Here is a 12,633-nt window from a genome sequence, read left to right on the forward strand (position 1 = left end):
CAAATTCACTGGGATGGAAATGAGAGATGGAGGGATCGGCAGACAGCAGCGCAAATCCCAGGGAATAAAGAGGATGGGAGCAACAGCACATCCCCTCTGCACCACCAGGAGCTCAGAGGCTTCTCAGAAGAGCCACAATCTTGAATTCATCAAAGTCACTGGTTTTTTTTCTGATTTTTTTGGACAGGGCTTTGAGCAACCTGCTCCTATGGAAGGTGTCCCTGCCCACGGCAGGGGTGGGGCAGGATGAGCTTTAAGGTCCCTTCCCACGCAAATCATTCCATAATTCTGTGAAACCCCAGCCCTGAGGGACTTGGCCACCACCTGTAGCCCGCAGGTCACTGGTGGGGACACCCACTGGGGTTGGCAGTGAGCGGAACGCTGGCACAGAGTCGGGAATGCCATCGCTGGGGTTTTGGGAACACCATGTGCTGGCATTCAGCCTCACCTTTAAAACACTCACCTGGATGACCTGGAAGTGGCAGATACAGGGAATTACAGCCTGGCAGTGGCCAGGATTCACCTCTATTGGATCCTGCCAAGATGGTTTTGGCTCCAGAGTAACCAATTTGTGCTTAATGGAGATAATTCGCCATCGAGATCCAAACCCTGTGACAGGACACAACCCCTTTCGTTCCCTGAAGGGTTTTTTACCACCACAGGACATTTGCCACCTCTGAGTGATCTCCAGAGGCTGCTGATGAGGCTGGGGCAGGCAAGGTGAGGATGGGGCCACGGGATCGCTCCCGGCACTGCCGGATAAATGAGGCTTGGGAAAAACCCAGCCCCATCGACCTGATACGAGAGAGGGAGCAGGAGGCAGGAGAGGAAAGGAAGGTAAGGAAGGCAGAGTGGGGGTAGGGATGGGGAAGGCAGCTCAAGCCTCCTGCCCGAGGGAAGGGGGACATCAGGGAGGTCACCTGGCTGCTGGGGGGGTTGTCCAAGCACCCCTTGACCCACCCTGAACACCCCACTCCTGTCTCTGCTCCCCTCCCTTGTTTCCAGCCCTGAGCTTTGCTCGGTTGGCGAAAGGGTTAAGTTTAATTTATACTGATTTCTATTTAATATCATTCTCTCCCCGTAGGAGCCGGCAGCTGTGAGCTGATTGTAGTCCCTCATTATGCAGTCTGTATCACTAATGGCCTGTGACAAAGGCATGCCATCTTCCCGGCCTTACCCCCGAGAGCCAATTAAACACACATACTCCCTTCCTGTTTGCGGCGCATTACAATGAAATTAAACTGAATTTCAAAATCATTTTCTCCTAAAGACATCTCTTTGCAATAATTAATGCACGCTATTCCTTTGCAGCTGAAATATTCATCAGGAGTGTTGACTAAAAAAATTTTTAAAGCTGATTGCCCTGCACCCCACGTGAGGGCTGGTGATGCTCCGGTCCCAGCCCGTGGTACCCGCCTGGCTTGGGGACTCACGGTGACACCGCTGGCAGAGTGAGCTCTGCTCCGGGAGAACAACCAGAATAAATCACAGCTTCTTCAGGAACCATCAATAAATCAGGTTACACAGAAGGCATCAGAAATCCAGCCTGATTCCTGCCACCACAGCACTGCTAGCACACAGTAAAGAGGGGAATGGGGAAATCAAGAGCTGTGGATATCATGGAATCAGAGAATCCCAGGATCACTGAGGTTGGAAAAGACCTCCAAGGTCATAAAGTCCAACCTGAGACTGATTCCCACCTTATCAATCCAGCCCAGAGCACTGAGCACCACATCCCGGCATTCCTTGGACACCTCCAGGGATGAGGACTCCAAACCTCCCCAGGCAGCCCCTGCCCATGAACAACCCTTTCCATGAAGAAATTCCTCCTGATGTCCAACCTGAGCCCCTCCAGGCACAGCTTGAGGCCATTTCCTCAAATCACTGGAAGTAGATCCCAACCCCCACCTGACTGCACCCTCCTGTCAGGGAGCTGTAGTTGGCAGTTAATGATTCTGTGCAAATTGAGACAAATCCCACCTGTCTGCCAAGCCAATTCCCTGGAGAACATTCCACAGTGCTATTCTATGCTTAGGAGCAAAGGACCCCAAACACCCCCCGCCACTCGGTGACTCCCTACGGCCAACGCAGGCAAAGCCCCTTCCCGAGCCAGCGTTTGGAAGCACTCCCAGCTGCCACCCCCAATTCCAACCCCCCTCCAACCCTGGGCACCAACCCGGAGCTGCTGTTCCCTGTGCCAGGTGCTGGGGGGCCGTTCCCGTACCTGTTCTGAACCAGCCGTCGGGCGTGAAGGCGTCCGCGGTGTCCTTGGGTCTGTTCCAGTACTCGCGGAACACGGAGGGGCCCTTCACCAGCAGCTCCCCCTCCTGTCCCTCCAGGCCCGGTGTCACCTAGGACAGGCACACAGTGAGTGCATGTCCCCATCACCTGTCCCCCAGTGCCAGGGAGGCAGCGTGCAGGGTGGCACGCAGGACCCACACCGCAGGACCCACACCACGGGCCCTTCCAGCCTTTGCCAAGCTCACCACGCCCTGCCCACCTGCAGGACCTCTTTCCTCAGGTGGAAAGGCTCGTCCAGGTGCTTTTGATATTCCAAAGCACTGGAAATGAGCACCTGTGTTATACAAAAACAAGGATTGCCATCCTGGAACCACAGTCCAGGTGATGCCTTCCAGCTGCTGGGAGAAAGGTCACACATGCAAACGTGCAGGAAATACCCTTGGGAAAGGGATGGTCCTTTCTGACCCCTTCCAGGGATCCAGGAGCAGCCACAGCTTCTGTGGACAACCTGTGCCAGGGCCTCCCCACCCTCACAGCCAGGAATTCATTCCCAATATTCCATCTCACCCCATTCTCTGTCAGTTTAAATCCACAACCAAGGTGTGCAAAGCCACTGCTGGGATGAGATGTGCTTGAACACACGGCTCCATCCCTCCGTGGAGAACAGCTCAGTAACGGGAATTCCAAGCCACTTTCCCAGCCACTTTGTACCTGAGCTGCTGCAATGGCCAGGATCCATCTGGGACCCCGAAAATCAGCAGTGCCAGAAACAGGGCCACGAGGGAAAGCTGTAATAGCAGCGCTGGAGCACCAGGCAGTCCCAGGGCAGGGCAGGCTCTCTGCAGCCTCTGATGGAAACAAAGCTTCCCTAATGGAAAACACTTAGAAAACATTTTTAAGTAATTTCTTCCTGATGTCCTGTCCTGGAGGATGAGGTGACGAGGGGATCTCTGCACACACAGCCCAGGCTGCCAGAGCCCTGGCTGGGGATTAATTCCCTGCCTGGAAGATGCTGCAGGAAAGAAAGATTGTTAATGGCAAAGAGGAATTTTGCTGAGTGATGGCAAGGTGAGGATGGTGCTGGGTGAGTTGTCCCCAGGGATCTGAAAGAGGGAGCCTGAAGTCCAGACTATCCATGAGCAGGACAGCATGGAGAAACCTGAGGTCCGGGAGAGGCTGGAGCAAAACTCCACACCTGCAGCAGCAAGGGCACAAAGGATCCAAAAAAAGGGCACAAAGAGGCACAAAAAAGGGCACAAAGGGCATAAGATGCACAAAGCCTCCATGGACAAGCAGGGACATGGTGGGTGACACAGAGGGACCAGCAAGGCTGGTTCAGGGCTCTTAGGGGCTCTGTGGAGTTTTATGATGTAGCTCTTTCTTCTCACTCCTTTTCCTGATGGTCCAGCTGTGGCATCACAAAACAAGCAGCTTCCCTGAGCAGTGTCCTGGTGTTCAGGCTCCCTCCCACTCCCCAGAAGGGCTGGGGAGGGGATGGCAGAGATAAGAACCTGCAAACAGTTCCCTGAGCTTCACCGACACATCCTGCCAGGCTCTGGCTGCTTCTTGTCAGCGCTGAACACAAGAAGAGGTGTAAATCTGGCTGCTACAAACCCCTCCAGCCCCATCCTGCCCAGGAGTCCCTGGTGCCAGATACCTGCACAGCCCCAGGGATCAATCCTGCCCAGTGTTTACCTGCCCACTGCCACGTCTGGTGTGAATCAAGCCTTGAACCCACTCCAAATTTCTTGTCATATCAACTCAAATTTTGGCAGCGGCTCAACCCACATCTTATCTCGAGCAGAGCCCCTTGGCAGCAGGCACCTCCCTGTTGTGTAATTTAATGATGTTATGGCTGGCTTGCAAACAGTAAAACAGAGAGGCCGTGACGTTATCTTAATAGGATTGTGCTTGCTGCACTCGGAATGTCACCGGCACTGCTCCCCAGCGTGGCACAGGGGCACAAACCGCCCTGGTGCCAGCTCCCCAACAGCAGCAATTAAAATTCAAGGTTCATGGCACTTATCTCCTCCAACCCCTCGTGTCTGATCCCTCTACAATCCCAGGTACACCAGGCTGCCTGGCTCTGGGAGCGGGGATGGCAGCACACGGCAGGGGCGGTTGTTTCCTTCCTCCCTCCCTCCAATCCCGGCGGCTCCCGTCGTTCTCGCACGGCTCACAGCACAAGCAGCTGCTGGAAGCATCACATTGCTGAGTGCACGGATCTCCCCCTCTCCCAGAGCCATATTTTAATGCATTCCAGCAAGTTTAACACCCAGGCACAGCGTGGCCCTGAAGGTTGTCTGAGAGCTCACTGCTCTAAACCCAGTCGAGCTGGACCAGCCGGCTCACGAGATAAGATCCCATTTTCCACGCACGGAAATAAAAGGTTGTAATAAATCCTTTGAAGGCCTAAAGCTGGGTGATTAGAAAATGCATATTCCCCCCGTTCCCATTTTACCTCTTTATTGGGAGGGTGGTTTGTAAAGAGCTGGGAATCCCCGCCTGGCACTGGGCCCTGGGATTTGTTCAAAGGGGCCGTTTGTTTTCCTGCGGTCTCTGCCCCACGCTCCGCCGGGAGCTGCGGCACAGGAGCTCCTAATGCACTCTAATGGAATCAGGGAAGGCTCAGAGTGGTGTGTCCTTCTCTGGGAAGCAGGGAGGGCACGGAGGACTCCTAAGCAGAAACATGTGGCAGACACAGAGGGGAGGCTGGAAGGTGAGGGTTGAGGAGGTGGGAGCGTGTTCTTGGGCTGGGGACTGGGAGGAAGGCAGACTTTTAGGAGAAAACCCAAATACCTTCAGGCTGCAAACAGCAGGTTTTAGAGGGACCCATTTAACTTCTACCAGATGCCTCCTTCCCCCTTCACCCCCCAAAATACTCAGAGTCATGGAAGTGTTTGCTTGGAAGGACTTCAAAATTTATCCAGTCCCACCCCCTGCCATGGGCAGGGACAGCTTCCACTGTCCCAGGCTGCTCCAAGTCCCAATGTCCAACCTGGCCTTGGACACTGCCAGGGATCCAGGGGCAGCCACAGCTTCTCTGGGCACCCTGTGCCAGGGCCTCCCCACCCTCCCAGCCAAGAATTCCTTCCCAATATCCCATCTAAGCCTACCCCATTTCAGTTTAAAGCCATTCCCTGTGTCCTGTCCCTCTATCCCTTGTCCCCAGTCCCTCTCCAGCTCTTTTGGAGTCCCCCATGGCCCTGAAAGGGGCTCTGAGGTCTCCCTGGAGCCTTCTCCTGCACAGGGACCTGCACTTGGCTTTGCTGAACTTCTTTCCTGGGTGAGCACCAAAGGCTGTGGGTCAGAGCATCACCTCTCAGCAGGGACCTTAAAAAGGGACCTTACAACTCCATGAAGCAAAAGCACTTCGACTTGTGGGAAGGAAAGAAATGCTTCTGCAGCCCTGCCTCCTCCTGCTGTGCTGCTCAGCTTGGAAGTGCTTGGCATTTTTCCCCACCTTGTAAATAAATGATTACTGTGATCAAAATAATTAAGCAACTGAGCCCTTAAGTGACTAATAGAAGACAATAATTTATATATGTGAGGTTTATGGAAGTGACGGAGCCCTTTTAGCTCTTCTGCCAGAGAAGGAACTTTCTCCTGGTGTTTGTTGGGCTTTTTTAACATCCCAGAGCACAGAAATGATACAAAGCCTGAAGGACTGATCCAGCTTGGGCTGATCCAAGGTCAGGCTGTGCAGCACAGATGCCCTGCCAGGCTCCTCACTCCTCTGCTGGAGCTTAACTGCCACCAGCACCTCCAGACACCTCCCTGTCCCCTCAATCACCCCTTCAAGGCTTTGGTGGCCCAGAGCCTTGTCCCAGAATCCCAGGATCACTGAGGTTGGAAAAGACCTCCAGGATCATTGAGTCCAACCTGTGCCCCATCCCCACCTTGTCCCCAGCCCAGAGCACTCAGTGCCACCTCCAGCCCTTCCTGGGGCACCTCCAGGGATGGGCACTCCAAACCTCCCTGGGCACTTCCAAGGCCTGAGCTCCCTTTCCATGGGGAAATTCCTGCTGCTGTCCACCCTGAGCCTCCCCTGGCCCAGCCTGAGGCCGTTCCCTCTCCTCCTGTCCCTGTTCCCTGGCAGCAGAGCCCGACCCCCCCGGCTGCCCCCTCCTGTCAGGGACTTGTGCAGAGCCACAAGGTCCCCCCTGAGCCTCCTTTGCTCCAGGCTGAACACAGCATCCAACAGCTCAGCCCCTGCTGACCTGGAGAGAGCAGGGCAGCTCCAGGCTTGGCCCAGACTCTGCTTTTCCAGCTCACACCACATCCAGATCTGGTGTGGGAGGTGAGGACATGCTCACCTGCCTCCTAAAGGAAGCTGGAGACAATAATCTGCTTGCCAGTGCCTTCAATCACCGTCTCCCAGGGCCATACTGGAATGGATGTCCTAGGACTGTGAGGTTTGTTAGAGCATTACCAGGCAGTCAGAACTTCCCTGCACATTCCTAATTAAAAATTCCCTGCTAAGTTGCCTGTTTTTGTAAAGGCATTATCGTTCCTCGGAGCTCTGTGTCCTGCAGCATCCACACAAGCCTGGCAGGAGGCAATTTAGACACAGAACAATTTTCCTCCTGCTGGAAAAAGGCAGATTTCTGCTCCTCGGGGACACAGCACAGAGAGAGTAAGGAAAAAATAAAACCCAAACCTAAAAACCCCAAGCTCAGGCTGTAATCTGCGAGGCCACATTTCACATCTGTTTTTGCAATGTTAACTTTTATAAAAGGGCTGGGAATAACACAATCCATTTACTTTTCATTTTGGAGAGTTATAAATTTAAAAGCAAGGCTGGTGCACAGTGGAGCTGGAACACTGAAACTTATTTTCAAGCAACCCAACCCTCTACTTACAGCAAACGTTGCTCCACAGAAAACAAAAGTGATTGTCTATATTTTTAGGCAATACTGATTTTTTTAAGTTACCAGCCTGATTAGCTCCAGATGATCCCAAAAGCACAACAGAAAACAAGCCAAGTTTGGGAAAGGTCAGTCTTCCCCACAATTGCTCCATGGACACAAAACTTCTTGATCTATATTAACACCATAAATTAAACGTGTAACACTATTGCAGAGATGCCAACAGCTCTCCACGCTGCTGCTCTCATCCCTGTCGTTCACAGGCTTCTCGGGATAATAAATGAGGTGAGATGTCAGCACATCTTCCCACTCCCCCGGCCCTCCTTGTTAGGGGAAGGCTCCTGATGTGCCCTCGCGCCGATTCTGGGCCCGGGGCAGGCAGAGGACCAGGCAAGGACTCAATTAGTGGCTCACCTTTGGTTTGGTTTCCATCAGCCTCCCCTAAAAGTGGCGGTGGGGAGGCTCTGATGAGCTGTGGCTGCACACACGCCGCCCCACAACCTCTAATTGCTTCCCATGCTGAGCCAGCCCCTGCTCCCCTTGGCTGCAAGAGCTCTGGGACAGAGACTGCTCCTCTTCCTTCAGCACCTCCCCACCATGTCCAGGGTTCTTCCACAAACATCCCAAATCTTCCCTCAGCTACAAAGAGCAATATTCTAGTGGAAAGTGTCTCTGCCCATGGAACGAGGTAAGCTCCATCCTTCCAACCCAAACCAGTCTGGGATTCTATGGAAGAATAAAACAACAATAGAGAGATTAACAGAGACCCTGAGGGGTGCTGTGACAAAGGTGAGCTCAAAGGAAACACTTGTGGAAAGAGGCTTCTTCTTGACAGATGGACTCAACTTCCATGTGCAAGGAAATGCTCTCCTGGGATCGAGGCTGTCCCTGTGATGGAAGAGTTTCCAGCTGAGAAACAAGGGGATGTGATGCTACTGCAAACTCTGCCTCCACTTCTACTACCAGGAAGAAATAAATAGAGCGATGGCCACAAATAAAAAAAAATAATCAGAGGGCAGACAGAAAGAAGGAAGGAGATATAAATACATCTGAGAATGGAATCAATGCCCAGGTTGAGTAAGGAACTGGATGTGATCAATGAGAAGCAGTTAAAATGTTTATACAGGAACAAAAGCAGCCTGGGCAACAAAGTGGAGACTCTTGAATTACTTGGGCAGGACACAAAACAGGATCCTGAGGAGATGAGAGAAATATGGGGAAACAAAAATGTCTGTAATTGGAACAGACACAAGTGCAGTGTCCAGCACTGCGAGGGCTTTGGAAGGAGGTTTTGGAAGAAGCCGAGGCAAATGGAAAATGGGAATAAATGCAGAGTGTTTTCACCAAAGGTGGATCGTGCCAGAAATCCCAAGGGTTGGGGTTGAAGATAGAAGAAAAGCTGCAGATCTAATCCAGACTGCCTTCAACAACACACTGCCCACACTCCCTGATGGAAGAGATCAGGGAGCTGAGGAAAAGCTGCTCGTGAGAGATGGAATGGGGATGCTGGAGGTAAAGTCCACCATCGAGGTACCAATACATGAGGATGGGGTGGAGCAGGGACAAGAAAACCTGCAGAGAACTGAAGGAGAGCTGTTCTGGAAGTGCAGGAGCACTGAGGACAAAGAATGAACGGGCCTAGGCTGAGGTCTGGCTGGGATAGGAAAGGAACAACACAAGTGTTCCGTTGGTTGTTCCTCTGGGACAGCCAGAGACAGGACTCCCCGGGCCAGGCAATCACATCTTGGCTGTACCTGGCCATTCTCAGGAACGCCAGGCACGGCTGGCACGTGCCCATCTCTGGTCTCCAGAGAAGAGCCAGGTACAGTCACACCACATGTCATGGAATAACTGGCTGGATGAGGAGAATCCCACAGGGAAGCATGTGCCAAGTACCCAGACCCACACCTCCCATGGGCAGCAGCCACGGGGGTGCCCACTCCTCCAAGACGACCCTGGCAGCTCCCTGGGCACCTCCCCACGGGTTCTCCAGAGATCTGGGACGAACACAAGCGAGGTGGAGCCGCTCCTGGTCTCCTCCACAGGGACATCAACGGCCAAGAGCTGCAGTCACAACCACGGGTGACAGTGCCAGCTGCCCCCAGCCCCGCCGAGGTGCTGGCAACCAGCAGCAAGCTGTGAGCAGATGGCACAGACACGGGGGGCACAGGGAGGAGGGGACAGAGAGGCTGGTGGCTTTGGGGAGGGACGGCCACAGCCGAGCCGGTTCCCATCCAGGACGACAGCTTGCATATGGATAAACAACGAGATAATTACAACCTTTGGAAGGGGGGGAAGCCCACGGCACAGCGTCCTCCTGCTGCCAGCTCCTGCAAGCCATCCGTACCCACGCTCCCTCTGCAGCCTCTGCACGAGGCAATTGCTCGCCATAAAAGCCCTGGCTACAGCCCTGCCTTGGCTACAGCTGTGAAGCCATTTAGCTATTGATAGCCCCCCATTGTCAGCACCAGGGTTGGGCTTTCGTGAGAGAGAGCAATTTGGGAAAGATGAAAAAAAAAAAAAAAAGAGAAATCCAACAAAAATGACAACCCAAAAAACCCAACAAACAAACAAGCAAAGACGGAGAGAGACAATACCCGACAGCTTGCAGGGTTTCCAGGCCTCTGCCAGCTGGGAAGCTGAGCGTATGAAATATGCATTGCACTGAACAAAGCAAACTGAAACGTTCAGAGCTGGAGAGCTGTAACCCTTTCCTGGGCGCCACAGCCACGGGGAGAGCTGCCAAAAATTCAGGGGAAAAAACCCCAGGGGAGGAAGCACTCGGGGCTGTGGGTAAGGATTACTGAGGCTGAACGGTCAGACGGGCTCCGCAGGCAGCTGCCTGAGGAAGGGGGAAAGCTGAGGAACTGCTTCGGATGCCAGTGGCTCCTGGAGCAAGATGTAGGATGACTCCAAGCAGGCAAAACTGTGCTGTCCCTGACACCCACTTCCACACCTCTGCTCCCCAGGGAGGTGTGGGAGGAGAAGCATTCCCGCCAGCACTCCCAGGACAGCATCCCTGCGGGGGCCCAGCTCTGTGTCCCCGCAGTGCTGCACCGGCAGGGCAGGCAGGCACTGGGACTGCCATGGGACTGCCACCTCCTGCCCACGCCGGCCTGCCACAGGCGTCCCCAGGCTGCTGCGCATCCTCGGCTGAACAGATGGAGCAGTGAGTGGATCTGCCAGGCTGGAGCACCTTGTCTGGGTGCTGGCAGTCCCGGTGCTGCCTCAGGCAGCCTGAGCCTCGCGGCTCTGTGTCAGCTCCGCAAGCCAGCGCAAGGTGCAAAACACCTGGAGGAAGCAGCACAAGAGTGGCTGGAAACCTGAGCAAATGGGATGGACGGAGCACAGGGCTCCTGAGATGTGAGGAGACGGAAGGGCTGGAGCACGTGCGGGAAAGGAATCCAGCACTCCAATCAAGGGACACGGGAGAAAATGCAGGGAAGAACAGAGATCCAGCGAACTTTCAGCTAAGTGGATTATTGATCTTCAGGGTGTGCCAGGAACCAGCTTTGCAAATTACAGCAGTCCCCTGCTGCAAGCTCAGGCAGTTACCGGATGGCAGAGCAGGAACGCTCCCCAGCTCCCTGCTCCTGCCACCCACACGCTTCCTCCTCCTCCTCCTCCGCCGCAGCTCCTGTTTGGATCGCACGTGTCCAAAGGGCGCCGGCACGAAAGGAAAGGGAGCGATGCCCCAGCCTAACGGGAGAGACGGGGTTAGTGGGGAAGGAACAGCTCGGAGAACGCCTGCTGTGCCGGGAGCAGGAGGCAGAACTCAGCCCAACGCGAGTGGGGAAGGCGCTGACCTTGCGAGGCTACGCAGACAATTCCCTTGGCAAAGGCAGCGCTCTCTGCTCGATGTCAGGAGGGCTCTGCAGGCACAGCCGAGGTGTGAACGCCTCGCAGATTGCCCTGACAGTGCCTCAGCCCCGGCACAGAGATCACCTGCTCACAGGAGCCCGGGCAGGAGATATGGCTCAGAGCCCAGCTCCTGCCGGGGTGCTCAGCATCCCCCTGGATCAGCCCCATGGTGCCTGAATCATGGAATCACAGAATATCCTGGGCTGGAAGGGACTCACAGGATCATCAATCCAACCCCAGGCCCTGCACAGACACCCCAACAACCCCACCCTGGGCATCCCTGGCAGCGCTGTCCAAACGCTCCTGGAGCTCTGGCAGCCTCTGGGGCCGTCCCCATTCCCTGGGGAGCCTGGGCAGTGCCCAGCAGCCTCTGGGGGAAGAACCTTTTCCTGATCTCCAACCTAAACCTCCCCTTGTCCAACTCTGGCTGTTCCCTGGGTCCTGTCACAGGTCACCAGAGGGAAGAGATCGATACCGGCCCTTCTGCTGCCCCTCACGAGGACGTTGAAGACCCCTGAGGTCGCCCCTCAGTCTCCTCCAGCCCTCAGCCAGTGTAAGGTTCAGAGCCCTCCTGCAAGAAAGACAAGGAAGGAGGAGGCAAGGAAAAGGCCATGTGGCACAGGCAGGTGACACCAAGCAGCTCTTCCCATCCCTGGGACAGCCCCTCTGCCGTGGAGGAGCTGATTTAAACAAAGCCAGGCCTTTCTCGGACCGCTGGAGCGTGATGAGCGCTCGGACTGTCAGATCCGCCTTGTTTTAAATAAATTCCACTGACACTGTCTCTCCTGACATGAATTATTAACCAAGCATGATGCACACAGCGCCAGCAGCAGCGTCTGGGGCAGGCACTGAGCAGGTGAGGCTCTGCCTGGGACCGCAGGTGTGAGGCACTGGAATTCCAGCATCCCTGGGAGCAGAGGTGTTGTCGCCACGGCTGCCACCTGCCTGCCCGTGTGGTCACACCAGGGAAAGTCACACTCCATGCCCAGGGCATATAAAACCCAAACTCCTGGCACCTCCATGCATCCATCTGTGCCAACACATGCTGGGACCAGGGACTGTTTTTCCCACCTTGTGACAGTCCCAGGGACAGAGGCAGCTGGCTCTGCTCTGCTCCTGGAAACGCTGTGGATGTCCTGGAGGTGCCCAGCCAGCCACTCTCTCCTAGAGTGGCCCAAACAGATGGGACCATTGCTCTCCCTCCAGCCTGAAGGAACTGCCAGTTAGGCTGGGCAGAGAGGAATGGTGGGTGAGATGGGGACAGCTTTTCAGAGAGGGACCAACCCATGAGCCAATGCCCAGAGGCAAATTACCACCTCCCCACACCCTCCCCGGCTGATGACTTGAGAATTCACCAGAACATCCAAAAGGTCCCTGAGGGAGAGCCTGACGGAAAGCAACCATCAGCAAGGGGCAGGGAGCCAACGGCAGCACTGGTGGGAGCTCCTGGAAGATTTGTGAGCCATGGGTATGGACCTCAGCCACCCACACTGGGGGCTGCAGGGTGCCTGTGAGAAATCACCAGGATAAAGGGCAATTCTTCTCCCCCAAAATAAACCCAAGCAGCCTGAAGCCAGAGGAAAGAGAAGAGTTATGTGAACTCCAGCTCTGTGAAGCCCTGAGGAGGTGCTGGGCTCCCAGCACCAGACACAGATCATCTGGG

The 12,633-nt window shown here is 54.8% G+C and overlaps 1 protein-coding gene across 5 annotated transcripts in view; it reads right to left on the reverse strand.

The window, feature by feature from the left end:
* The window catches only part of ACSF3 (acyl-CoA synthetase family member 3), a 51,438-nt gene that overhangs the window by 16,636 nt on the left and 22,169 nt on the right, over positions 1-12,633 (reverse strand). For 4 of the 5 annotated variants that reach the window (XM_032122189.1, XM_032122184.1, XM_032122188.1 and 1 more), the window contains exon 7: positions 2,225-2,351. In XM_032122189.1, coding sequence (XP_031978080.1) covers positions 2,225-2,351 — 127 coding nt within the window. Of the gene's footprint in view, positions 1-2,192; positions 2,352-12,633 lie in introns of all 5 variants that reach the window. The other variant, XM_032122187.1, reaches the window with a different exon arrangement.

This window comes from Corvus moneduloides, chromosome 12, assembly GCF_009650955.1.
Source record: "Corvus moneduloides isolate bCorMon1 chromosome 12, bCorMon1.pri, whole genome shotgun sequence".
Taxonomy (NCBI): domain Eukaryota; kingdom Metazoa; phylum Chordata; class Aves; order Passeriformes; family Corvidae; genus Corvus; species Corvus moneduloides.